General features: G+C 44.0%; 1 protein-coding gene across 1 annotated transcript; it reads right to left on the bottom strand.

Moving 5' to 3' along the window:
* Window positions 1-265: 265 nt before the first annotated feature.
* LRIG2 (leucine rich repeats and immunoglobulin like domains 2) lies at window positions 266-24,867 on the bottom strand. Its single transcript, XM_074564051.1, has 19 exons — window positions 24,632-24,867; window positions 19,257-19,328; window positions 18,677-18,751; window positions 18,044-18,178; window positions 17,387-17,530; window positions 17,109-17,252; window positions 16,370-16,513; window positions 15,971-16,114; window positions 13,152-13,232; window positions 12,204-12,275; window positions 11,996-12,064; window positions 10,424-10,587; window positions 8,922-9,242; window positions 7,755-8,036; window positions 6,521-6,970; window positions 5,882-6,031; window positions 4,315-4,596; window positions 3,513-3,675; window positions 266-1,242 (listed from the first exon to the last, which is right to left on the bottom strand). The coding sequence occupies exons 1-19, from the start codon at window positions 24,856-24,858 to the stop codon at window positions 1,143-1,145; spliced, it is 3,219 nt and encodes a 1,072-aa protein (XP_074420152.1). The 5' UTR covers window positions 24,859-24,867; the 3' UTR covers window positions 266-1,142.
* Between the last annotated feature and the right edge of the window lie 468 nt (window positions 24,868-25,335).

Here is a 25,335-nt window from a genome sequence, read left to right as displayed (position 1 = left end):
GGGAGAAGCACCCGCACATTTTCAGAAAAGGGTACAGGGCGTTCCCTGCTGGAAAACTGAAATACGGGTCAGAGAATCAGTGCGGCTGGAAGGGACCTCTGGAGGTCACCTTGTCCAACCCTCCGCTCAAGCAGAGGCACCTGGAGCCAGCTGCCCAGCAACACCCCAGACAAAGTTTACTGTATTTTTTCCCCTATGAAAATTAAATATCATAGAAGAAAAATGAATTATTTAATCTGAAAACTAACAAAATTACACTGGATGCTTATGTATATAGCATTTTATTGAATGAAGGTATATTACAATAGACAAACATATATTACACATGCTATACAAAATATACATTCTTACGTGAAAAAAATATAAATAGACACTAGGAAATAGCAACAGGGCACAAAAGCAGCTTTGCTCACGCTGTCTTATGAACCCCCGGTTCCCGTACTGTTAGTACTTTGGCATTGACTGAAGAAACTGTTTGTGTTCACTGAAGACAGAATGGCCACTCCGTCCTGTCTGCACCTCCTGGAGGAGAGGGGAAGAGACGCGGGATTTTGTCTGCAAGTCTGCCTAGGAAGGTTTTCCACAACGCTAAGTACAGCAAGGTGTTCACCTGCTTAGAAGCTTCAGCTCTTTACAGCCAGCTTACGGACTTTAAAGAGACACCATTGCTCGTGGAAGGACGCAAATGTCCTAATTCATCACGGCAGCTTTTACAGGCCAGTATCTCCCAGAAATCAGTGCAGCTAGCACTGCAGTTTGTCCTGGGGCAGACAGCATTGATTTTAAAGCCCTAGTCTTGGCCAAACACATCTTACCTACCTAAAGGGAATGCAATCACGCGAGGGAGTTGTGCCCAAAGCACACCTAAGGTCTGGACATCGACAGCTGTGCCGTGACAGATCTGCGGTAGCTCAACTCCACAAGAGAGAGGGATGAAAGAAAACGTAACAAGCATTTGCCAAATGCTGATGGGAGACAGAGCAGCAGCAGGCGTGCTATTTGCTGGCTAGCGGGGAAGCGTGGCTCTGCACATGCCAAGAAGCACTCTGCCACAGCAGCCGGTGTGAATATCTGGAGAAAGCAGCAAGCAGCCCCAAAGGATGAGGCTTTTCTGCTGTCGTAGTTTCATGACCCGAGCTTTCTCATCTGGATTTAAACTGACAGTACTGCGTTCCTGCAGGAGCGATAACTTTGGATTGAGAATAAGCACCATGTCTTAAATGCTGTCTGGAAAGGAAAAGCCTGGAGGAAACAAAACCAGAATGAAACAAACTTAAGATTCTTCTTGTAGCCTGTATGTTACTAAAACATTTCAGATGTCAGAGCCCAAAAAGTTTCACACACCTGTGTTTCTCTCTACTTTATCCAAAAGTCAAGGACAATCAGATCCTCTTCCTACCAAAGCTGCTGGCTATCAAAGCAACCGCAGTTGCTTTGAGAGCATGGTAAGAGCCCTTCATAATACGTGCTCATTTGCATAGATCTGACTATTATTCATGCCCAAAGAGCTGTGGGAAAATAATCCTTTTTCCCAGCATTTACTCAAATAATCCACAGTCTCTGGAGTTTCAGCTGTGATCCTGCATGACTGCATCTGATACTTCAGTCACAGCCCCTCCTATCTAGGAACGGATCAACGGGAAGTCTTACATTCCTCTCTTGGGCTGGGCCAAATAGGTTTTTCTGTCTTTATAAAAATATACCATGCAGCTGTTTTCATTTTAGTACATATCCATGGCTTGAAAAAATGCAACAATGGCTAGGAAGAACGTCCCTTGCTCTTCAGGCATGAATATAGAGCGTAATGTTGAGGCACTCTAGTGCTAAGCACAACACACTTGCCGAATACCCGTCACTGAGGAGCCTCTAACCACTGCTACGCAAACGTGCATTCTCCCAGAAGAATTTTCAGGAAGTCTTTACAATGTTCTTCCTCCTAATTTTGTCAGGTACATTCTACTGTAACTAACGAAGTTTGCACTTCCTCTGCCTCACCAAGTACTGGATTTCAAACACCGAGCAGCTCCCTGCACATCGTGTCATTTCTCACCTGTCAAACATGTAAACATTTTGGCCACTATTAAGAGAGTTCAACAGGGCAACAATCTTGCCTGATATTTTACAATAGAAAAGGACACAAGTGTTTTAAACTACATACGCCTCTTGGCTGTGCAGAGGAAACAAAATCCACAGCGTGGTTCACTGGGTATTTATCAAACGCTCTCCCAATTCATCCGACGCTTTTCATCACAACGTTCTTTTAAAAAGTTTACTTAACTGTCAGCTAGGAAAAATACATGGAGACCTTGCTGCAACACAGACAATACACAGGCTTCTTTTAAAGATAAAAGCTTAGATAAACTTCTGAAAGATGCCACTCAAAACGCTCATCCTACAGCTATTTTACCAGATGACCGGAAGGAAACATTTTGCGTACTGGTTTTTTGTTTGCTATGTACAAGAACTTCTGGGAAGCTGGCTGCTCCAGCCCGGAATCCAGGTGAACCCGGCTTGTCAGTGCAGGGTCTGCAGGGCTTCATGCTCTACTGGGCCAGATGGGCGCCCAACACCGAGATTTAAGGACTCTCTCAATGCTTAAATGGGTCAAAACTTAGACCTCTGCTCATGTCACGAAATGGATCAGCCTGCAGTCAGGTAAGTCAGGCTTAATGCATACAGGGTTGTACGTAACAATGAAATATCACAGTTTCACCACATACCTATAGTAAATTCACTTCTTTCCAAAACAAAGACAGCTCTATCCCCTCAGAAACAAGCTTTCGGTCCCACCAAAAAAACCACCCAAAACCATATGGCTTGATATGCAGCTGTCAAGACTAACAGTATGATACATACTTTGGCATAATAAAAAATATATTTACATTACAGCCAACACATTTATATGCTTAGTGTATACAAAATATTTATAAATGCAAATTTATTTACAACTAGAGTCCATTATTCATAGGACAAAACAAGCCCCAAAGTTAGACTGGTAACAGGCGCCTGCCAACAGTCTAAGGAACAAGAAGCTGGCCAAGAGTTTTATGCTCACAATTACTGGGGAATTCCACGCGGAGGCCCTGAACATTTGTTTTCAAGCAGACAATGCCGTGCGAAATAGCTATGCGTTCTTGAGAGATTTTCAAAGCGTGCACCAACACAAAGGCTGCTTCCAACATCAGAAAATCCATGGTTTAATGCTATTCTTGTGGATATCGCTAATCATCCATGTGTTCTGTTGCACATTCCCATTTTCCAGTACACAGAAATCCAAGGGAAAAGGGCATGTGCCACCTCCGCCTAGGGAGCCTGACCGTGTTTAGTCAGCCTGGAGTTGTAGACACACGTACACAAGCATCTTTGGCCTTGGGGTTAGTCCTGAGGTAGTAAATACAAGAAGTCAGTTGATACGGATTTGCTTTCAAGACTTTGTATTAGGGTCTTACGTGGTTTCACTATAGTCATGAATGTTCCGTGTCCTATTAAAATCAAAGTTATGTTCACGTAACCTGTGGCAAGGTCTGGGTGAAGCAGCTTGTTCCCGGTCACTGTCAATAATGCCCTCGCTTCGAGGAGGTCGTGGGGTCTCACAGGCCGACTGCTGATGCAGAAAGTGGGAGTGGGAGAGCGCTAGGTCCTTGTTTACTCCCCATAAAGGAAGCTGGAAGGGTTCTGAGGAAGAAAAGTTAGAAGATGAACTGAAGTGAGTTCATGATAAACACACTCAAATTTTAAACAGAGTTGAGTTGTGCAACTCAGCAGTAACAGTCTTTCTGAGGTTATTTCCTTTATTTTGGAGAGCATATTTTACTGGATGCCCTCCCATTTCAGCACTTTGTTACAGTAACCAGAAACAACACACAGTTTTAGCGTGAATTTTTAGAGAGGCTACCTGGAAGAAAGTCAAGATAAAAACAATCAATTTACACAAAAAAAATATAAAAATCTTTTGGAGTTCTTTGAAACTCAGGCCAGCTCAAACAGAAGGGCTATTTGAGTTTCCTATGTGAAGCTTTAACTCTTGCCTAATAGATGTCCTTGAAGTACACGCAAGGGATCACATTCCACAAGCTTTAAGAGGTGAACTGTAGATTAACAAATAGTCTTTTTAACATCGTCCTCTTCAGCTCTTGGATGCTGGATGCAAAGCAAGGGCTAGTCCTGAGAACAAGCCGTTAATAAACAGACGAGTTTCTTCAAGTGACTGTAGTTTGTGAAGTATTAGCTGTGTATCAATAGTGAAGGGCAGCACAGGGAAGGCCAGAGTTATCAGCGAATACAAAGCAAGAAAAAGGAAGAGAGGACACTCACCATTAATCTGCTGGGAGGAAATTTTCTTTTCATTCATTTTGTCGTGGTTGGTAAGGAAGACAGACATGTCTCTGTCTGCTAAGAGATTATCAAGAGTATTGGTTTCATGCTGGGTGCGTGCTGCATAGGTTTCCTTAGGCATCTGCACCATGAGATTAGGGAGAGTTTGATCCAGGGAGTCCTCTTCTGTGATGTAGGCATAGGGACAGTACTCTCGCGTCCTGGAGTAGATGTTTGCATTGTCGTAACAGTCTGAGCAGATCACCAATGGCGCTGCACCACCTGAAAAACACAACGGAAAAACAAAATACTCTCAAAGAGGATAAAGATGCTTGATTTTCATAGACTCTTTCATGTCTTAGCATGATCATGTATTACAGCAGGACAGTCTGAAGGGCCTTTATACAGTTAACGTGGTAACAGAGTGCTCAGACCATCTGTTTACTGAAGAAGTCACACAAGAAGTGCTCCAGGCTCACCACCATCCAAATTCTCAACAGCACTGCCCTTCTTTGGCTAACCAGGGGAAACCATGGACATGGGTGAGAGGGATCTTGTGTTTGCTCTCCTGTGTCAAGGGCAAAAGGGTTCAAGCAGGGCCAACCAGCTTGGGCACCAGGCTGAAACAGCCCCGGAACCAAACTGGGATACTTATCCATGTCGGCTTATGCTGTGTTCCAGACTTGTACCCTGCATGTCCCCACACCTCAGACCAGATGATAAAGTGGTTGTTGAGACGAGCTGCTTCTCAGCTCCTTCCCGATACAGACTCTAGTGTAATAGGACTACAGACTAGAGGGAATGGATCATGGGACAGATGTGAAAAGCTTATACTGAATAATCACTCTTGAAAGCCAGGCTACACAAGGATGGCTCCTCAGCATTTGGATGGTAAAAAATAGTGTCTCTGGAGACTCAATAATGCAAATATCCTGAAAAGCATCCAAACAAGGTAGGGAAATAGTGTAGACCCTTTAGCTATGATTGTAGCAAGTGGACTATATGTCTGGCACAGGCGGTAATTTTATGCCAAGGACAAGAGGTACAGTAAGTCATCTTCCAAGTGAACTTGATCTCCACTTCCATTGCCTGGACTCTTGAGATGCCAAAGGAAAGAAACAACATAAAAATCTACCTTGACATTTAAGCTAGGAATTCTCTAATGGCATCCCCACCTTGCTGAACAGATCACAAACCCTGAAGCAAAGAGCCTCTGGAAGGAGCTCTACTACTCTGGCACCTGAAGGACAGCAGTCATGACATCTACATGCAAAAGTAGATGTCACACAGACATTGCTGGACCAAAGACTAAACCACACACACAGAATGCAGAAGCCTTGATAGCAGAATATAAACAAACACTAGAAGAAAAGCAGGAGATGCCTCAAACTCAGAACAATCAATGGAAATTTTCAGATCAACCTGAATTCTTCTCTAGAAAAAGTCACCTTCGATGCCAACAAGCAGCACTACGCTGCACTGTGGAATGCTGCTGCCAGCTCTGAGGCCAGACCGTGCACTGGCATCCTGCTGGAACACAAGGAATACACGTGAGGGCTTTGCTTACCATCTGTGCCTTTACGCACGTAGCTACCGGCTGGAGGCATAAGCTGCTGATGGCTCCCTGCCTCTGAGTTACTGTAGCCTTCCTGAGGCTCTGACAGAGTTCCTTGGGAGGACAGATAGCTGGGAATGTCTGCGGGGAGGTTCATCTCCTCTGCAAGGCAGAATCACCATTGAAGACATTAACAGCTAAGTGTGAGGATTTCAAGGTAGTACGAACATTATTACCCACATTAACAAAAACATCATGCAGAATTTCAGCTCACATAGTTATCTTTTTTCTGCCTCAGTCATTAAAAACCCATATAGCTAGTTCAAAACAAACAGGGCCAGAACAGAAATTTACAGACATTATTCCAGGTCCTGAAAACATCTGTAAGTTTCAAATATTAATTTTGAAACTTTACTGTTTTCCCTCAATGTAGAACAAATCTAGTGTATAAGGAGTAAAATTAACACACTCTTGATATCTTAAAAAAACCCTCTAAAATGAAGGAATTTGAGCAAATCGCTGAAGAGATTTTAGAAGGGAATCTTCAGTTCTTCAATCTTATCCATCTGTAACGAATCCAGACACTTCACCACCCTGAACAAGTGTTTTGGAGTAGAAACAAGGCTGAAGCCTGTTCTTTCTGCACTTTACCTGTGTTAGTGATGCTGTAATCTTCGCTCTTCCTTCTCATGTGGTAGATCACGATAACCCATACCAGGGACGTTCCCACAACACAGCACACCACAACGATAATCACAATGCCCACTGTGGTCCAGCCATCCTCCTCATGGACAATGCCACCCTGGGAGGAATCACAGTTTGGGGAAGCCAGGACATGGAGGTAAATATGGCCACGCTCGGTGCCCAGTGTGTTGGACATAACGCACGTGTACTTCCCGGCATCCTCTAGTCCAGCATCCACAATGATAAGGAGCTGATTGGCTGCAGCAAAAAAATGCCGTTCCGTGACTGTCAGAGGGCCATCGTCTTTAGTCCAATTGAGGCGAGGGGCAGGACTGCCACCAGCTATGCACTGCAGGACAGCGGTTTCACCTCGGGTTACTGTTCTGTCTTCCAAGGGCCTAACGAAGGAAGGAGTTTCTGTGACAGTGGAGGAAAAATAAGAATAGTTGTAAGATAACTTCATTGTGCAACACCAGTGTGTACTCCATGATATTTAAAAATCTGATCTTACAACCTGAATGTAAGCTTGAGTAATGAAACACAGGATTCAGGAAATCCTGCGAGTCCAGCTCTTCTATCGATCACTGCAACAAATGCAGGTGCAGCAAACATCCCCAAAATTGCACTAGCCTCAGTCTGCTTTATGTATTTCAATTCTAAATTTGCATATGACCATAAGGTTAAAGGTCGGGGTCTTCTAAATATACTCTAGATGTACTCTAGAAGGAGCTTCCTTCCAGTATTACTCGGTGTAGTTCATGTTACCTGGGACTGAATTTGTTCTAAGACAACACAAATCTAGCCTACACTGCTGTATTGAGATAGGCCCCTCAGTTCTCTCCTGCACGGATCATACTAAATTCACTGCAGAGCGCTGTAGTTTAGCTTCTAAAGCTTCACTATTCAAAAATCATGTCAAGTACTGCATTCCAATGCCCCCATCCCACGTAAAGCAGTTAGAGATGCTGGTCCAGAGGCAGCATCTTTAAACTTAGAGTCTGGGGGAGAGGGGGTGGGGCAAACATGGGAGAAAAAAATTCTCCTGTTCCTTATTGCAGAATACCATGACAGCTAGGAAACAACATTCGCTGTATTTTAACTTCATTCTTTAGGACTTAAGCTTGCTACTTACAGATGAGATACTCCACCACTGCAGAAGGGAAGCGACCCGTATGCAAGCACAGCTTAGCACACCACTTACCTAAAACGGTCAGCGTGGCGTTTGCCGACAATCCACCTGCAGTGTTTTGTGCCATACAGCTATAGATTCCCATGTCTTCTATTTTCACATTGGCAATAAAGAACACATCATCCTCAGGCATGACATGCATCCTCCTCTCTCTCGCAGCAGGGAAGTCTGTGCCACCATCTTTCTGCCAGGAGATCTGTGGAGTAGGGTGTCCCTCTGCAGCACACTCCAGCCGGGCCATCGCCCCAGTGCGGATGGTAAGATCCATGGGGGTTTTCAGGAAAGAAGGGAGCTCTGGACCAAAGGAGACAGTTTCAGCATTTTCAGTACCAGGGAAAAAGCAGCAAAAGCTCCACAGCACAGAAAATATCTGAAACACACCTGTAGTCCTCCCTTAGAGAGAGGGGCAGATTCTTCTGAAGAACTGCACAAGTGTTCGTAGTCATTTCTAAGAGCCTGTCCTCTAAATTTAAGTACAGTATCTACAGTGTTCATTTAAGATGATCTGAATAACAACATTTCTCATGGGGAAAAGGTTTGGCTTCCTTCATCAGCCCTTTGTCACACTTCTCCCCTGGAAACAGGGAATGTGAACTTCCATCTTGCCAGTCCAAGTCTGCATTATATGTTCTGCACAAGCAGAAGCAACACGGGCACTGCTGCTCTCAGATACAATGGGGATCAGCAGTCTATGACTGATGTGAATATTGTCATCCTACACCCCTTCCCTCAAGCCAAAATAAACAGAATCATTATGGCTAAAAACAAAGGACTTCATAACTGATTTTTCAGAGTTTGTTTCCAGTCCCACACATTTTTGGTTGAATCTTCCCTAATTTTACAAACACATGGGAAAGGTGCTTAGTTCTGAAGTGACAGCAGAGGGAGCTTTTAGTTTAAGAGACTTCTACCTCCATTAACCAGACCAACAACTGCTGTTACAATGAAAGCATGGGAGGTATTCGCCCCTTTTGAAAAGGGAACAGAAGGCTTTTCACCCACAAAAAAACCCCAAACCACTTCTTTCCCACTTTACAAAAAGATGTTTGATACTTCTAAATACCAATGAGACAATCTTGCAAGACTATTTTGTGCCAGCTCTAGTGAAAAAATAGACTTACAGCTCTTTAAATACAGCTTTAGGTTAAGCGTTTCTCCTTGGTTACCATGATTGCTTACCATTGACAGTCAGCTTGGCTTTGTTGGAGTAATTGGAGCCGAAGTGATTGGTGACAATGCACTGATACTTTCCTTCATCAGTGAAATTCACATTGAAAAGGTGCAGGACAGTGGTATACTCGACCACCTCACCGCTTTGCTGCTGGTATCTGGCAAAATTCTCAACCTCTGCATCATACAGTACTTCACTGTCCTTACGCCAGGCAGTGGACATGGGTGAATCACTGCTGCTCACAGCGCTGCAAGTCAGAGTCACATTCATGCCGCGCAGAGCAATTGTGGTCTCAGGATGCACTCTTATCTGTGGTTTAGGGAAATTATCTGAAAATAAAAGCACCAAGATTACTTTCCTCTTCAACTCGCGATTAATATTGCAAGAGAATTCACTCAAAGGACAATGTAAGCAGAAAGGAAGCTTTGGGAACAGATGTCCTGCTTGAGGGGCACATATTCAGCTGTTTTCATTTGGAAATCAAGCTGTGAGAGAGGGTCAGAACCACACGCAGGCCTACAGAATAAGCACCGAGAACAACCAGTGTAGAAGTGTGGTCTCGAGCAGCGCCCTGTACTTTGTACGACTGTCTGGAACTTGCTATATTTAGATCACACACAAAAGCCGTGCTCGGCTGAAGAGCTAGGCTATTTTACAAAGGACTGAGACTTATTTTCAGATACTTTAAATATCTTGAAGAGCTTTTAAGTTCTACAACTACAAAGCATAGCAAACTGGCAGCTCACTCTATCTCATCCCACTCGATGAGTTATTCCAATACCTATTATTTCAGCAAAGACATTCTCGTAGGTGCACACAGTGTTCAGTGTCAAGTACCATGGTGGTGATATTAGAACGGAGAAGTGGGTGCTTGCGCCTACATGATGATTATTGTAGCCTTTACCACCAAAAGAATGAAAGAACTGCATACGCACAAGTAACACTTATCAGAGTGCTCACCCAAAAAATGGAACACCAGACTATTTCCAGGCCTGCCACAGACTTCACACATGACTCTGGGCAAAGAGTCTCTCAGTTTCCTTCTTACAGTGTGGTTACAAAAATAAACAGGATTATGTCTGAAACTGTGGTGGCAGAGACCAGATAAACATTACAGATACAGAGCATCAGAAAATGCGCCAGAGTATTAACTATTCTGGCCCTGCTGGTATGGACAAGAACCAGTAAGGAAGTGTCAAACAGCCCTTCCAAAGCTAAAGGCGTTCATAAGTAGGGAGAATGGAAGCATAATCAGTTTTTAACAGTAACCTAAGTGAAAAATAATGCCTCCCTTAGGTGAGCTTCAGGGCTCAAATACAACAAAACAGAGCAAAGAGAAACAGAATTAAAGCCCAAACTCCAAGGCAGACCCAGCAATGTACACAGGCCCACGTGTGCACCACGGCCAAGACCAAGTACCTCCAGCAGTGCTACAGCCTGATTTCAGAAAGGGACCTGCACAGATTTGTGTTTCCATGCTTTTATATCAAAAGTCATTAAAAATACAAACCGCAGACAAAGTCATCGGGGTCCACGCTGAGAAGGCTTTGTCCTGCTAACCATTCAGGATGGGCACAGCTAACGTTTACCGCCTGCTGTAAATGGCTGTCAGTGAGCCACTGCGGCAGCCACTTCAACTGGCAATCACAAAGCAAGCTGCTAGTGTTCAAAATTCTGCAGAAACAAGGCAAAATAAAAGTGTGATTAAGGTTTAGTATTTCACATTCCCACATGTGATTTCATGCAGCAAAACAACTTAAAGCATATACCTTCAGAAATTTCAAGATTTACAGTATTCTTCTATGCTACAGGTATTTATTATAAAGTGTTACCTATACATGCTATAAACAATCCAGGAAAACCTTCCCTCTTTGTCAGCATTAGAGCATTACATCTCTCTTCAATTCTGAAGAAGACAACCTCGGATTTTCAACTTCTAAAAAAACCAGTAAGCGTGTCTTTACAATTATCCCATCCCTCTTTAAAGCAATTAAAAGGAACATAACACTGCAGAGCAGCTCTACGTCCCAAACGCTTGCCTTTATGAAATGAGCGTAGGGCTCAATATTCCCTTTCATACTAGCTAAGAAATATTTAGGAATGAAAGTGATTTGTTTCACACAGGTATCTACTGCAGATTGTTTTCTCTGCTCCACAGAAAAACTACGAACAGGAAACAATGATGGGTCACTTTTCCCCCACCACCTGCTTTCCAAGTTTCCTAAGTATTATGTACGAGTGTGGCTGACTGGAGAAAGCCCAGCACTTTTCCAAGAAGTGTTCTGCCACTGGATGAATCCAGTGGTGGAGAGGAGAAGCACAACAAGCCAGGATTCCGTCCTGCTCTCTGCCCATACATACCAACGATTCCTCACTTTTAAGATACGTTAGACAAGGCAATGAAAGTCTTATCTGTAACACCTAAAACATGTCTCCTCAAACTGACAGATCTTGTGGACTAACAGTCCATCTGGCCAAGATTAACTAATTGAATAACTGTTAAAACAGATTACACAATATTCAGAGACTTTATCTCATAGAGATGACTGTGTTACAGTAGGATTAGTCTTGGGTGTGAAGGTCACTTCACATTATAATACTTTAAATGTCTGAAGATCACAAGAGGCTCCAGCTGCTTCAGCTGAGCAAGTAAAAAATTTTGTCTAGCTGTGAATTTTAAAGCCTTTGCCTAGCCCCAAAAACAGGAAGACAAAATGTAGTGTTTGCTAACCCTCCTGAAAGATTCCTGATGAATAATTTTTGTCCACTGTCTACATGCTAGCGTGTGCCGAGTTTGCTGCAAAATCTTAACATATGAAAAACCTAATGGTTCAGCACTGCAAGAAAAAGAATTATTTTCCACTAATTGCAACTAAGGAAACGGGGGTGCAAATTTTATGAAACCTTAAATCCAAAGTATACAGCTATCAGATTTGAGTCAACAATTTATCAGCATTGCTTTAAATATTTCATGATGAAAAGAGACACACTTCAGTCAACTGCAGCCAACCCGACAATGGCTGAAGGATTCTTTACAAGGTAGGACTTGTAAAGAATCTGTAACTAATTGCCATGAACTTACAGCTCCTTCAGGTGAGCCTGGGCAAACGCGTTTTCTTGGATGGACATTACTGCATTGTTGCTTAAATCTCTGTAAGTTAACCAAAGAGAACAATAATGAGCAAGTATGATTTCATACGCTACCTTCAGTTACATTCTTGAAAACATGAGAGCAAGAACAAGACTAAAGTTGCCAAATAATTAGAAGTTCTATAAAGTAAAGTACTTACAAATGTTCAAGTCCTTCAAGACCAGAGAATGCTTTTTTGGTAATTGACTTAATCTGGTTTCCTTGCAAGATTCTGAAAGACAAAGTCCCCCAAACTCAAAAACGAGTCTCAATGTCAATATGAGTTCACAAACAAGACCCAAAGGAAGTTCCCTATGATGCTTAACTAAGTTTTTTCTAATTCTAGCTGAGATAAAAGATCAAATACTATTTTCTGATTTTAAAGGCTCTACTAATTTTCCCAAGAACAGGGTTTCTTTTCCATTCTTAGCTTCAAGATTTGAAGATTAGAGATTATTCTTCAAGAAGAATTGTCTTCAAGATCAGAGACATGTCAGAAGATAATTTAAGTCAGCAGAATGAAACAGTGATAAGGAGAACTTGGGAGTGCAGCCCTAACATCTTAATACCAGTCTGCCACAATCACATTAGTGCCTGAGACTACACCCTCATACCAAGCTATTTCTTATAAGTAACGTCTGTAGCTCCACAGGATGGAGCTTCCTACAAAGCACATGGCACTGGATGAAAAGTGCATAGTCTAAGTACTGAAAAGCTGCTAATTCAATAATGGTTCATGTTTGCTCAAAAATATTTTTTTTTTTAAGTGATAACTTTTACCCAAACTAAAGCAGCACAAGAAGTTACAATGATCACACAGCAGAACTGGTCTAGTCAATAAAAAATGCAGTCAAATACTTATGCTTAATTTCTTTAAATTGCTGCTGCAAGGTGATCCAGTGCTACGCAGATCCGATGCTCCTGAACACGGAGCCCAAGCCAATACGAAGAGGTTGTAGCACGGGGGTGGAAACACACAGGATACAGCGGCCAACCAGAAAGTCTTTCTGCCTCCTGCCACTGATTTAGAATTACTTCATATTCTGCACTCTCCCTCTGCTCTTCGTGCCTGGGAAGTACTGTCATTTCAATGTTTTGTTATACGTACAGTTTGTCCAGCCTGCTGAGTCCCACAAACGCTTCATTTGCATCTTCTATGGCCCAGGAGATCTCATTGTTCCGCAAGTCCCTGCAGGAGAAGAGCTTTCTTGTAAAGAAGCCTTGTAACATCGTCATGCCCGCTGCTCATGGCAAGCTAGGGAAGAGAACGCACTGGTGTACGGGCCTGCTATGGTGCTCTGGCACAGTGTCACCTGGAAGGTCTCAAATCTTCTATAAAGCTAAGTTTGTCAGAAGATGAATATTCCATTTCAGAGATGCAAGGGAAAACAGCATTGTTCAACATCAGTGCCGCAGACAGAACCACAAACAAATTCTGCAGTACAACCTCTTGATGTGGGATTGAAGGAAAGGCCCAGTCTGACGAGCACTCGTCATGTGATGGACTATGTACCAGGGGCTGGGAGAGGCTCCTGAAGCAAGCTGGTTCACGTAAGTGAATTAACCAATACACCATCAGCATTAATCTTCCCGAGTAACAGGCTTATAATAGCATTAGCATATTAAGAGATTACACATAGGTTATAGTGTAAGGCTGCCAGGCACAAAGTAGTAGATTTTCAGAATGAAGTTGATATTCTGCTCACAAATCTTGTTACCAGCTAATGGGATTTCTGTTTGACCTCTGCACAGCACTTCAGCCCCTCGCGTAGAAAAGCAGTCTAAAGAGCAAAAGCAATACAGCAACATGGTTTGGGGAGGATTAAATACTTTTTAGAGAGAAGGTGAAATAAATTCAGTTGCATTTTTAGCCTGCATGGCATGCAGTGAACTAGGAGTTTCCGTCAAGGCCACAGTTTTTGTCTGACACCACTGTGCACAGAAGTCCCTGCAGACAGGACTGTGTTTAAAGGGAAAGACACCAGTGAAAAACAGTCTGTACTGCATTTTACCAGATATTATACACATCAGCTTGATGGAGCTTCCAAACAAGTCAACTGACACAGAAAGCTAGCTATACATGCCAGCAACAGGTTACATCATCTCATATAAACACTTCTTTCCCTGTGCAAATGGTGGAAAAATGAAGTATCTGCTTTCCCTTGGATGAGACAGTAAATTGCATAGAATACCATCCTGGAAGAGACTGGGATCGACCTCCAGGACACTGTAAGCGGCAACACATTTTCTCTTTTTTCTTACTTTGAAATATGGAAGTCTTGTTCTTAACACCATGCAGCAGTCACTTCCACAACTAATATATATATATAACACTTTACAGTTTAGGACAAAAAGAATTCCATGATTCATGCATCACAAGGTCTTAACAAAGATGGCGTCAATGCTTGCTCACATTAAGTATTTTCCTCTGAAAATTATTCAAGCTAAGGTACTCGACATGGATGCGATCTAATGAGAAGAATGAATAATATGCCAAATTTATTTCCAAGTTGCTAATTCTTGTGATTTGTAACTTGTTTCTAGAATTATCTCCAGGTTTCCTTCAGAATTTTAGGCTGTGAATGCTGGAGGGGTAGCAATGCCAGGCTACTCACAGTGTTACGAAGTACAAAATGTGATAAGATATAAAACTTCAGAACTTCACTGCTATTCTTAGACGCACCTTTAATCCTACCTTGCTCTTATTACCTTGTAGTTAACATACAGTCTTACAGTTTATTCTCATTAATTAAAGCTACGTTGCAGAATAGCGGCAGGAGCTGAACATACCCAGAAATATTTACATCAGCCTTAGCATTGAAACAGCCAGTAGACAAGCAACAATGGAACTAATCCCACAGCAACACGGTATCTCCCGTTGTTTAAAGTATTTTTACACTCCACTACTCAAACCACTAAGCAAAATGAGTGAGCAACCCAAAAGAAAAGCCCCTCATTGTGTGAGCTGAGGAGGTGGCTCCTCACGCTCGGCTGGGCACGAATGCTTGGAGCCCTGTTAATCACCACCGCTCTGTCCTGCACATTCCAAGCCTGAAGCAAATGCCCAGACTCAGCTGTTGACGCCCCTGAGGAGCCCAGGAAAACCTACTAATTAATCTGCTCTTGTTCTTTTTCATGCTACTCTAAATCTAAGAAATTAGTTTTAATTATTTCATTAAAAGGTTGCATTAAGGTTAACAGAATATGACTGCTTACATAAATCTCTCTGGTGAGTCTGCTTATTTAAGCATTTATTTAATGAACTGACAGAGGGGTTATAAACTTTCACTCCTTTCTCAACTACCATTGTTTAGGATGATTACAGCCGTTCAGATCTACTTGGGACACTTGTTTTTTTATTAAAAGCCAGGATTGAATCTTTTCTTGTCAGAAGTATAAAACAGCTGCAGCTGCGAGGGAAGGTCCTGGCAAGTGCAGAGCTGTGCCTCCGACAGCAGAACTAATCCTGCAGCTCTCTCGTACGCTGCGCCCACGGCTCCAGCAGGGCCGGCTGAACCGCACAGTCGGCAACAAACGGGTTCACCGCTTGGTTGCTGAGGTTCCAGCCCTCTCAAAACCCACTGGAACAACGAGAGGTCCAGGCTGACCATTTGCTCCACAGCTGGCATTTTTGCAAGCTGACTATCCACACCTTCGCAGAACCCGTATGACATGTAATTGGGCGCTCAACTTTTCTTATCACCAGTAAAATTAAGTGGTTGGTTTGTTTTAGCTGGGCCAGAATTCTCTTATCTTGGCACACCAAAAGATTATCAGCCCCGCTACACCTGCAGATAGGACAGGACACAACACTGCCAAATCACTGATCTCAGGCTTGCGCAGCAAGCAGACAATATTCCTTGTCTTTATTTGCAAAAGCTTCACTGCATTAAACCGAGACTCGAACTAGAATTTGTCTGTACTTACAAGGTTCGAAGATTTGTCAGACCTCTAAACACACCATCAGCGATGTGACTAATGCGATTGTCACCCAGGTTTAGTTTCTCCAATAAACCAAGTCCCACGAAGGCAGACTCCTTGAGGCGAGTTAGCTGGTTGTATGACAAGTCTCTAGAAACATTGAACGTGCACTTTAACGGCAAGTGGGGGGGTTAATTATGAAGATGCTATCAAACTTGATTAACTATTGTGTTTTAATTTCTCTAACGGAACACTTATAAAAATAAGTAAAATACACAGCATTACCACGGGCCTAACAAGGAAATCGAGTACTTCCTTTGGTAATTCAGTCTTGCTGCATACGTGCTGGCCAATCTGTTATTGCAACATTACAAAATCCCCAGTGAAAAGCAGCCCAGGACTTACAGCTCAGAAAGCCTTTGGCAGAACTCCCAGGCATCTGGACTGATCCTGTTAATGGCATTCTGGCTAACGTAGAGTTGTTGCAATGTCCGCAGACCATACAGCCAGCCCTTGTTTACTTCTGTTAAGTTATTATGTTCCAGTTCTCTAAGGAATTAGAAGGAAAAACATTTGCCAAATAGATAATCAATGAAACATATATTTACAAGATTTCACCTTGTGGATCTCAAAATGATTTACTAACGTTAAACCTTATGCAACCTGAAATGCATGATTATATTGATCCCATCGAAACCAGAAGGGCGAACTGAAGTATAAGAACTGAGTAATTCAACAACAGCTGCAGCATGTGGCAGAAGGAAACTGTAATCTCTGTTCTCAAAGACTAATTCTTTTTTAAAAATCTTTTGCTACCCCTGCGCTATCTCTGTCAGTCAGTCACACAACAAAGAACCATCCCATGTTATGGGGAATGCAAATGAAAACCGGCAAAAAGCAGCCTACAGAGTCAAAGCATTCTTGATCACCAAGTGGGAAGGAGTTGGGGTGAGAGCCAATATCTTTCTCCCTCTAAAGTAACCAAACACAATATCAAAATAATGGGTAAATACAGATCCATAAACTCATTTCCTGTGATGCTCATCAGTGTCTCAGCACAGCCTTGACGTACGGGAAGCCATCCAGGACACAACCCTCCACAGACAGAGTCCCTAAAAGAAATTAAACAACTGGGCATACTCACAATTCTTCTATATTACCCAGGCCAAAGAATGCTCCATCCATCAGTCTGCTAATCCCATTGCGCTGCATTTTTAAGGATTTTAAGGATTCCAGTCCTTGGAATGTAAGGCTCTCCACTATTTTAATCCGGTTCCTTTTCAGTTCCCTTTTGTAAAGATGACATTCAAATATTAAGACATCTTTCAATAAGCACCACTTTGTGAAAGTCAAGAACACACACTGAGATAAACAACACAGCTGTAAACACTATGTTTTTAAGCTTTCAAGACTGCTACTTACAGAAACTGCACGTGAGGCAATTTGAAGATCTTTGGTGGAATCACACTAATCCTATTTCTGTTCAGCTTTACCACCACCAGTGAGCTAGACAAGTTATCAAGACAGCCTGCTTCTAGAGTAGTTATTCTGTTGTTACTCAGATTCCTAGGAAAGGAAAAGAGGCCTTTCAGAACACAGAGAATTTTACGAACAAAACTGCACAAGCACTTCAGAGTGACCACTTATTACTAGAACTCAAGTTGCTTGTGAAATCCTATCAAAAATCTGCATTCTGGTATTCCAAACTAAATAATTTTCCCAAAGGAATCAGTGCTAGGAGCTGATTTTTACTGCTTGCCCATGCTTCGGTTAACCACTGTCAAGACAACGTCAACAGTGTTTTACTCAAAATGGGCAGAAATCATCCCACGTCCCTGCTGGCTAAAGTACCTGCGCATTGACAACAGCTGTTATTGTTTTCCATACTATTCGAGGAAACGCGATACAGACTGGTATGAAAAATGTTTTATTTCAAGCACTTCTATAGCTACGTTGAGCCCTGCTACCAGTTCAAAGGCATGCAAGGCTGCTTACTTTAAGACAGTAACTTAGAGTAGATCTTCAACATTATTGCACTAGAGCCAGGAACGCCCAACAGAACAGATCACTCATACTTACAGATACTTCAGTTGCATCCGTGGAAAAGATGAAGCTTTAATTTCTGATATAAGATTAGAACTAAGATCTAGATTTTCCAATGAAAGGTAAACTTGGAGTTGCTCAGCATTTATTTCTGGAATGGTATTGTGTACCCTGAAAAATACCAGCAACAAATATGATTATCAAAACATCCCATCCTTCCAGTTGTACAGCTGAAACAGCTATAGGATTCTGTATACCAGTATTATTAGCAAGCCTCTTAAATAGCACATGTACCACACACTTCAGAGTGTTAATTCCTAACGCAATACTGAAAATCCAAGAGCTATTTACCACCTTGACATATGAATAGATTCAAATTCTGGAGCCTGCAGTTGTGCTGTTCCTTGTGGGAACTGTCATTCCGAGACTGAATCCCCCCCCTTCAAAGCTGCCCGCCTTGGTTGACTGCATTTTATTGGTAATTTAGGGTGACTTGATTGTCTAACTGATTTGTATTTCTTTAAAGCGTGCTTACATACTCCCTAAAGCACTGTAGTGAGTAGTATTTCAAGACAAAAGAAGTTATGTTTTCCTACAACTTGATAGCAGAACTCTAACACAATTCTCCCATTTGTTAAACGAGAAAAAGGCAGACAAGCTATTACTTACAATGAGAGAAGAGTTATATTAGAAGTCATTTCTCCAAAATACGGAATTTCACTTAGCTCATTGTAATTCATTTTCCTTAAAAAAAGAAAAAACAGCCACCAAACAAAAAAGATTATTGGCACTTCAAAGAGAAGAAAAACCCTTCTGTACACAGCAGAAATAACACAGAATGCATTTAACAATCTTGTTATGTTAATAATACATAGTAGTTGACAAAAAAAGATTCCCTAAAAGCTTAAATACTAGTAATTTGAACAATTTAATAGTGAAGCATGCTAGTGTTTACCTTTTTCATTGGTACTGTTACTTCTCTTTAACTCAGAATCAGCTATAGTCAAAACAAACATGTTTCATTTCTTTTAAAAAATATTTGTCTTCTAATCTTTTAGGAAAACATTTTTTGCTCACAAAACATTAATTTTATACATAAAGTGTGCTGCTAGCACAGAGCATCCATTTTTAATTAACTGGCACCGAATATTTCTACAAGTCAGACCAGATATCTAGACAGACAATGAAACGTACTAATTAGAATTAGGTAGGAAATCTTTAGAGTTTATCCTCATAAAAAACAACTTACACTTCTTGTAGTGTATGAACAGACAAATCAATGCTCCAGTTGGATGACAATAAATGATTATGACTTAAATCCCTAGAGAACAGAGAGAAAAGTTATTCTAACTCCTGTCTATCGCAAAAATAATTTCTTATGAAGTGCCTGTTATTGAACAGTTTTCTGTAGCAGCAATCCCCATTTTCTCAGCAGCTGACTAGTCAGGGCAGGCTGATTGTAAAGGAACAACATCCACACAATTACCAAACAGGCTGGAGGGGAGAGAAACACGAGGCTGGGAAGCTTATAGAAGGCACGCTTTAGTGCCACTTGGTTTTGCTTATAGGAAACAAAACGCAGGAGCTGGATGGCTTCAATGGGCAATGGAGTCCTGAGATCTGGTTTTAATGCCCACACTGGATGTTGGTGTTATTCCCATTGCTTTAACCTTAAAGCAGCATTTTTCCTTTGCCCTGGACTTGGAGCATGAGACGTTACAAGAAGAGTGACACATGCCCACTTCTGAGATCTAACTCCTTGGGCACGGGCTGCCTCTATTTTGTGAGATGACTCAAAGCATGACCAAAAAACCAGTCAGGTTTGTGATGGAAACCTGGTTCCAGCTGCACCAGTGAGGAGAGACAGACGTCACTCCAAACGGTGAAACCCGCTCATCTTTTTGAGATCTTTCTAGCACAAGTCCAGAGCGGAGACAAACCCCCAAAGCTCATGCCAACAGCCCGCACCGTTGTGTGCTGACAGGCCTGGCGCTGCCTCCGAGCTCGTGACACACAACTGATACCCCCACCACAGCCAGAAAACCGTCAGTGGGTGCATATAACACTGAACACTGCCTAGAAAACCAAATATGTCTCTGCTAGCTAGCTGTGCCAGCCCATCAGCAAGGCATCATGCTTCTCACTCCATTTCCAATCCTGACATCGAATACAGAGCCATAATAAGCTATTTTCAGCAATTGCTGTTGACCTGCTGGTGAGCCCCTCTGATGAGGTCCTGTATCACTGATTTTCTTTCATAATTACAGAAGTAACACGGTATGTGTTTATTATGGCTAGTTTTAATATCAGGCAGGCTGCAGCTACACTGACACAGGAGACAAAATTATCCTTTAAGAACAAAAACTACCATGTATCTGTTAAAAGGAATATCAAAATGTAATTGATCACAGTTAAAAATATTTCCATTGACAACCAGGCTCAGGCACTCACAGCACCCACACGTAGATCTGCTCTTGAAATAGCTTTGGGCCTGTGGTCGACATCAACTACACCAAGGGTCGAACCTGCACAGGAATGAAGCTGCCCCAAACCCATGACGAGGGGAAGAAATTGCACTGGCACCACTGCTGAAGGAGAGGGTTGAATTTGTTCTGCAACCCCGAGTACCAGCAAGTGTCCCTTGGTGGGCGTTAATGCTGTCACAAGAACCCTCCATGCAGGGAAGGCGTGCCGTTAACCAGGAGACAACCAGAGCAGGACCTGTTTTTATTCAACCCAGTGCTCGTGGCACCACTGACACCCTTTTGATCTGAAAGACCAGAATCTATTGGGAGGGAGCAAGGACTTGATAGACTGTCGTTAACTTCCACTCAGGCTCTGCAACAAAGATACGCTTCTGGCAGTGAATTATTAAAATCCTGGGTGTCATGGCAAGTCAGATGGTTGCTAATATATTCTTTTAATTACATCAAGATGTAAATTATACAGATACAGCAGCAAACAGGTTTGCAAATAATTATTCATTCTTACAATTAAAAGAAGAAGAATCAAGGGAACTTGGAGAACCACGCACATGCAGCCACTGAATGCTACTCTGCAGGCCTGCTCCTCAATAAATATAATAATTAAGCCAAACCTAAATGCTAATAACACATAAAAACAACCGAGTATGAAGTGCTGCTAGAGCAGCCTTCCCACATCAGGTCAGGCTGAGCACTCAGGACAACTGCTCGGGCTGTCTGGGTCCATCCTGCCCACCGCGGGACCCTGGGCACGGCGGAGGAGCCATCAGTCACGCTCAGTGGAGGGGCAGCGAGTGGCAGCGCTGATCCCAGAGGAAGAGTCTTTCCTGGGTCTTTCAAACAGGCAGGTACCCAGCCAGAGCCGAGGAGACTGATAGCGGTAGCAGTGGGTTTAACCAGACTGGGGAGTACTAAGCTGCGCTATTTCCAAAGGACCCGAGCACAATCAGTGGAGGAAGGACGAGACAATGGACACCACACTCCTGAAGGTGTCCAGATACTACACTGATGAGCAAAACCACACCATGGGTGCTGAGCCAGACCAACCTGTGTGTCAGGCACGGTTAGCGGGCACTGACAAAGATCTCGCAAGTCAGATTAATATGCAAAGAAAACAGAAACTTCATTTTTTTCCTAAGGCTTTCAGAAAGAATATTATACAATAGAGTATTTCAGTTGGAAGGGACCTACAATGATCATCTAGTCCAACTGCGCGACCACTTCAGGGCTGACCAAAAGTTAAAGCAAGTTATTAAGGGTATTGTCCAAATGCCTCTTCAACACTGACAGGCTTGGGCCCTGGGTGATAAGGATCTGCTAACATTCAGGTTTTCCTCTCCCCAGAAGCCTACTGCCTTTCTACTAAGTTAGAAATTAAGATTTTAATTTAGAAAGCCCAGGAAAGTATTTTTCTATTTACTTAGTTTTGGACTACAACAAAGTTTTCATTAACAGCAAGTCCTCTTTCAAGAAGTTGGATATAGTTCATGCTTAAAACAGTTCTACCATTATTTATATCTAGTTACTGTTACTGATGCTTTTCTTTTTGAAGTGGACTGACTGATCACTAAAGTGAAATACATTGTCTGATTTCCTGTGTTTATAGATCATTCAATCACACAGCTAAGATTTCTGCTATCGTGCAGAACCAGGTATAACTCCCTTGCTCTGAAAAAGCCAAAACTGAAGAACCCATCATTTTAGAAGCACTTGCATTTTTATTCAGGCCCATGTTATGCAAGATACAGCTAACATGCAAAATTTGTACTTTAGAGATTCAGCTGGTATTGTATATAAAATTATCTAAGTTTTCATTTTGAGCTGAAGTGGTATTCATCTCAAGTAAATAAAACGGAACGCACACAACAAATTGATTACTGTACACTTAGTCCTGGAGAATGATCCTAATACAACCCAACTGAGCACACCCGCTTCCTCCCCGTGGTACAGGTGGCGATGCAGCAACGCACCAGCCATTTGAGCTGGAAAACACATACGCTCACCCCAAAAACCTGTTGTGAACAGAACTAGCTGAACTAATTAACTGATACCTAAACTGCTTTTATTCATCATCTCCCTAGTTACCAGCATATATAAACACACTTTCAGGCACTAGTATGACTGGAAGGCAGCGACCACCAGCATCGTGCTTCCCTTTCCCCCTACAAGCAGGGCTTGTGTTCCTTGCTCTAAAGAATGTAACGTAAAGATGCAGACACATCAAAAAATATTCACTAACTCTTTGACTTCCCTACCCTTTTTATCACCTGCCAGGTTATTCACAAAACATATGTAATTTAGCAGGAAACATGAAGTTACAGTTGCCTGAATACTTCCGTCATGAAAAAGAGTTATGAAGGCACTCTCCTGGCTTTATTAAAAACAAAAAACCCCAAACAAAATCAAAACCCCCACACACTCGAAGCACCACCTGCAAGTAGTTTGAAAGAGTTAGGAAAAACAAGAATTTTTAGTCCTAAGTTAGGTAAAATTATATCACAGAACAGAGGGAAAAGCCATCATGAACTTTTTCATGCGAGAAAAATTAAGCTTTGATTAATTTTAAGCAGCTTGTATGCATTATAGCTTGTTTAGGTTCAGAACTGCTATAGTAGTCCTAGTAAAGGAAAAATATCAAACCCCCCCCACAGTTTGTGTGCCAAAATCCTGAAAGCCACAACAGAGAACATACACTTAATTATTGTTTGCAGCACGTCAAATTGCATAACACAGCACAGTGCCAGCACCGCTTCTTCCCACTGCATTTTGTGCCAAGCAGTTTTAAACACACCCTCTATCAGCTTGGAGAAAGAGACAAGTATTTGTTGAAGCTTGAAAACTTGCTCTGCAGACAGCATGGATATCGTTTTGTTTATTAGCCCCCTGATGAACTGCCAACTCACTTTTCCAGGCACTGACACCCTCCCTCACAAGTGTTAACCTTAAGGCATTCTCATACCTTTCTAGGCTCAAAAGATTTCACAGACAAGTTAGTTGTATTTCTATGCTGAAATACACATTTTCTCTTAAACATTTCCAATTGCTTACCATGCAGGGAAGGAAGAGAACTATAGAACCACGAAGGGGCAAGAAGGTGACAAGGCTTCCTTAGAGATGCCCAGTTTTTAATGCAAATCAGACTCAAGTCCCGCTACAGGAACTCCTGGAGTTAACTGAACAGTGGTTTCCATGTTTATACTATCTCACCAACAGGCTTTTTTTCTTGGTCTGGAATACTGTTATTTCTATCAATAGGGAAACACGATGACTCCAAAAGGGTCATCTGAGAACTCGTGCACGAAAGTGTTTTTTCATATCTCTCACACTTTAGCACCTCTTCCACCCTGAAGAGGGTGGAATGCAACAGTGACTGTGACAGTAAGGGCCAAGGAAGGATAAAGGCATACATCACTTGACCACATGCGAACACTACTTAACGTGTTGTCTAATTACACTCTTGGGAGCAGAGACTAAGGGCGGCTCTTAACTGTTTTGTGGGTTTTTTTGAAAAACAGTGGCAGCAAATGTGGAGTCCACAATGGTTTTCTTCAGGGAAAAGGAGGGAGTCTCTGAGCTGCAAAGCAGCAAAGGGACACAGAGGAAATCAGGAGCAGTAGGAGCTGCCACAGCACACAGCTGAAGCTGGGGGCTGGAAGGAGTATTTCCAAGCACAGCCATAACAGACTGTGTCCCACGGCCTGACCTGAAACAGCATTAAGTCCTGCCTTGACTGGCATTCCCAAAAGTCTTACTAACCACAAGCTGCCTCCGCTTCACCCTCCTCTCAGACATTATCCTCACACAGCAGGACAAGGGAAGCACGAAACCTGTGCCGCGGCGACCCCCGGCACGGACCAGGCCCTCTTCACCCCACGGCCCGGCCTCGGCCGCGGCTCCTGCCAGCCCCCGCGCCCTCCCTGCCGCCGCCCTGGGCCTGCCCGCGGCGCCGCCGGGCTCTGCGCGCCGGGCCCGTGAGAACCGCCCGCGGGCACCCAGCACCACCGCGACCCGCCCGCGACGGCCTCCGCCGCCGGGCCCCGCTGGGCCCGGGCCCGGCCCCGCACACACCCCCCGCCGCCGCCCGTTAGGCTGCGGCCTGCGCGCAGCCCACCGCCCGTTAGGCCCCACCGCGCTCACTCACAGGCCGGTGATGCCGGGGGGCAGCGGCGGGATCCTCCGCGGGCCCGGCCCACCGGGCAGGCGGTGCCGGCTGCAGTCCAGCAGGCCGCGGCGGCAGGAGCAGGGCGCGGCGCAGGGCTCGGCGGCGGCCGCCCGCGCCCACAGGGCCGCGGCCGCCGCCAGCAGCACCAGCAGGGTCCGCGGCAGCGCCCCGCGGGCGGCCCGCACGCCCGGCCCCGCTCCCCGCATCCCCCGGCCCAGCGCGGCCCGGCCCCGCGCCGCCCGCCCGGCCCGGCCGCCGCGCCCCGCCCCGCCCCGCCGCGCCACCTCAGCGCGCAGGCGGCGGGGCGGGTCCGCGCGGGGGCGAGGCAGGAGAGGGCGGGGCGAGCAGGAGCCCCACCCCCGCCTCAGGCCGGCGCCGCGCGGTGCCGGTACCGGCCCTTCCCGCCGCCCACCGCGGGGCTGCTCGGGGCAGGGCCGTCAGTCGGGGGAGCATCGGGTCGGGACAGGGCCTTCACTGGGGGTGTGGGGCCCAAGGAGGGCGCTGCGAAGGCTTGTCAGGCCCTGCGAGCCAGGTGTTGTCACCTGGGTGTTTGTGCCTCTCCACAGAGTCACGGGATGGCTTAAAGCCCCCCCAGTGCCACCCCCTGCCCTGGGCAGGGACGCCTCCCACCCGACCAGGTTGACCCCGTCCAGCCTGGCCTTGAACCCCTCCAGGGATGGGGC

Source organism: Larus michahellis, chromosome 21 (genome assembly GCF_964199755.1).
Source record: "Larus michahellis chromosome 21, bLarMic1.1, whole genome shotgun sequence".
Classification (NCBI taxonomy): domain Eukaryota; kingdom Metazoa; phylum Chordata; class Aves; order Charadriiformes; family Laridae; genus Larus; species Larus michahellis.
This window is presented reverse-complemented; position numbering and strand designations above follow the sequence as displayed.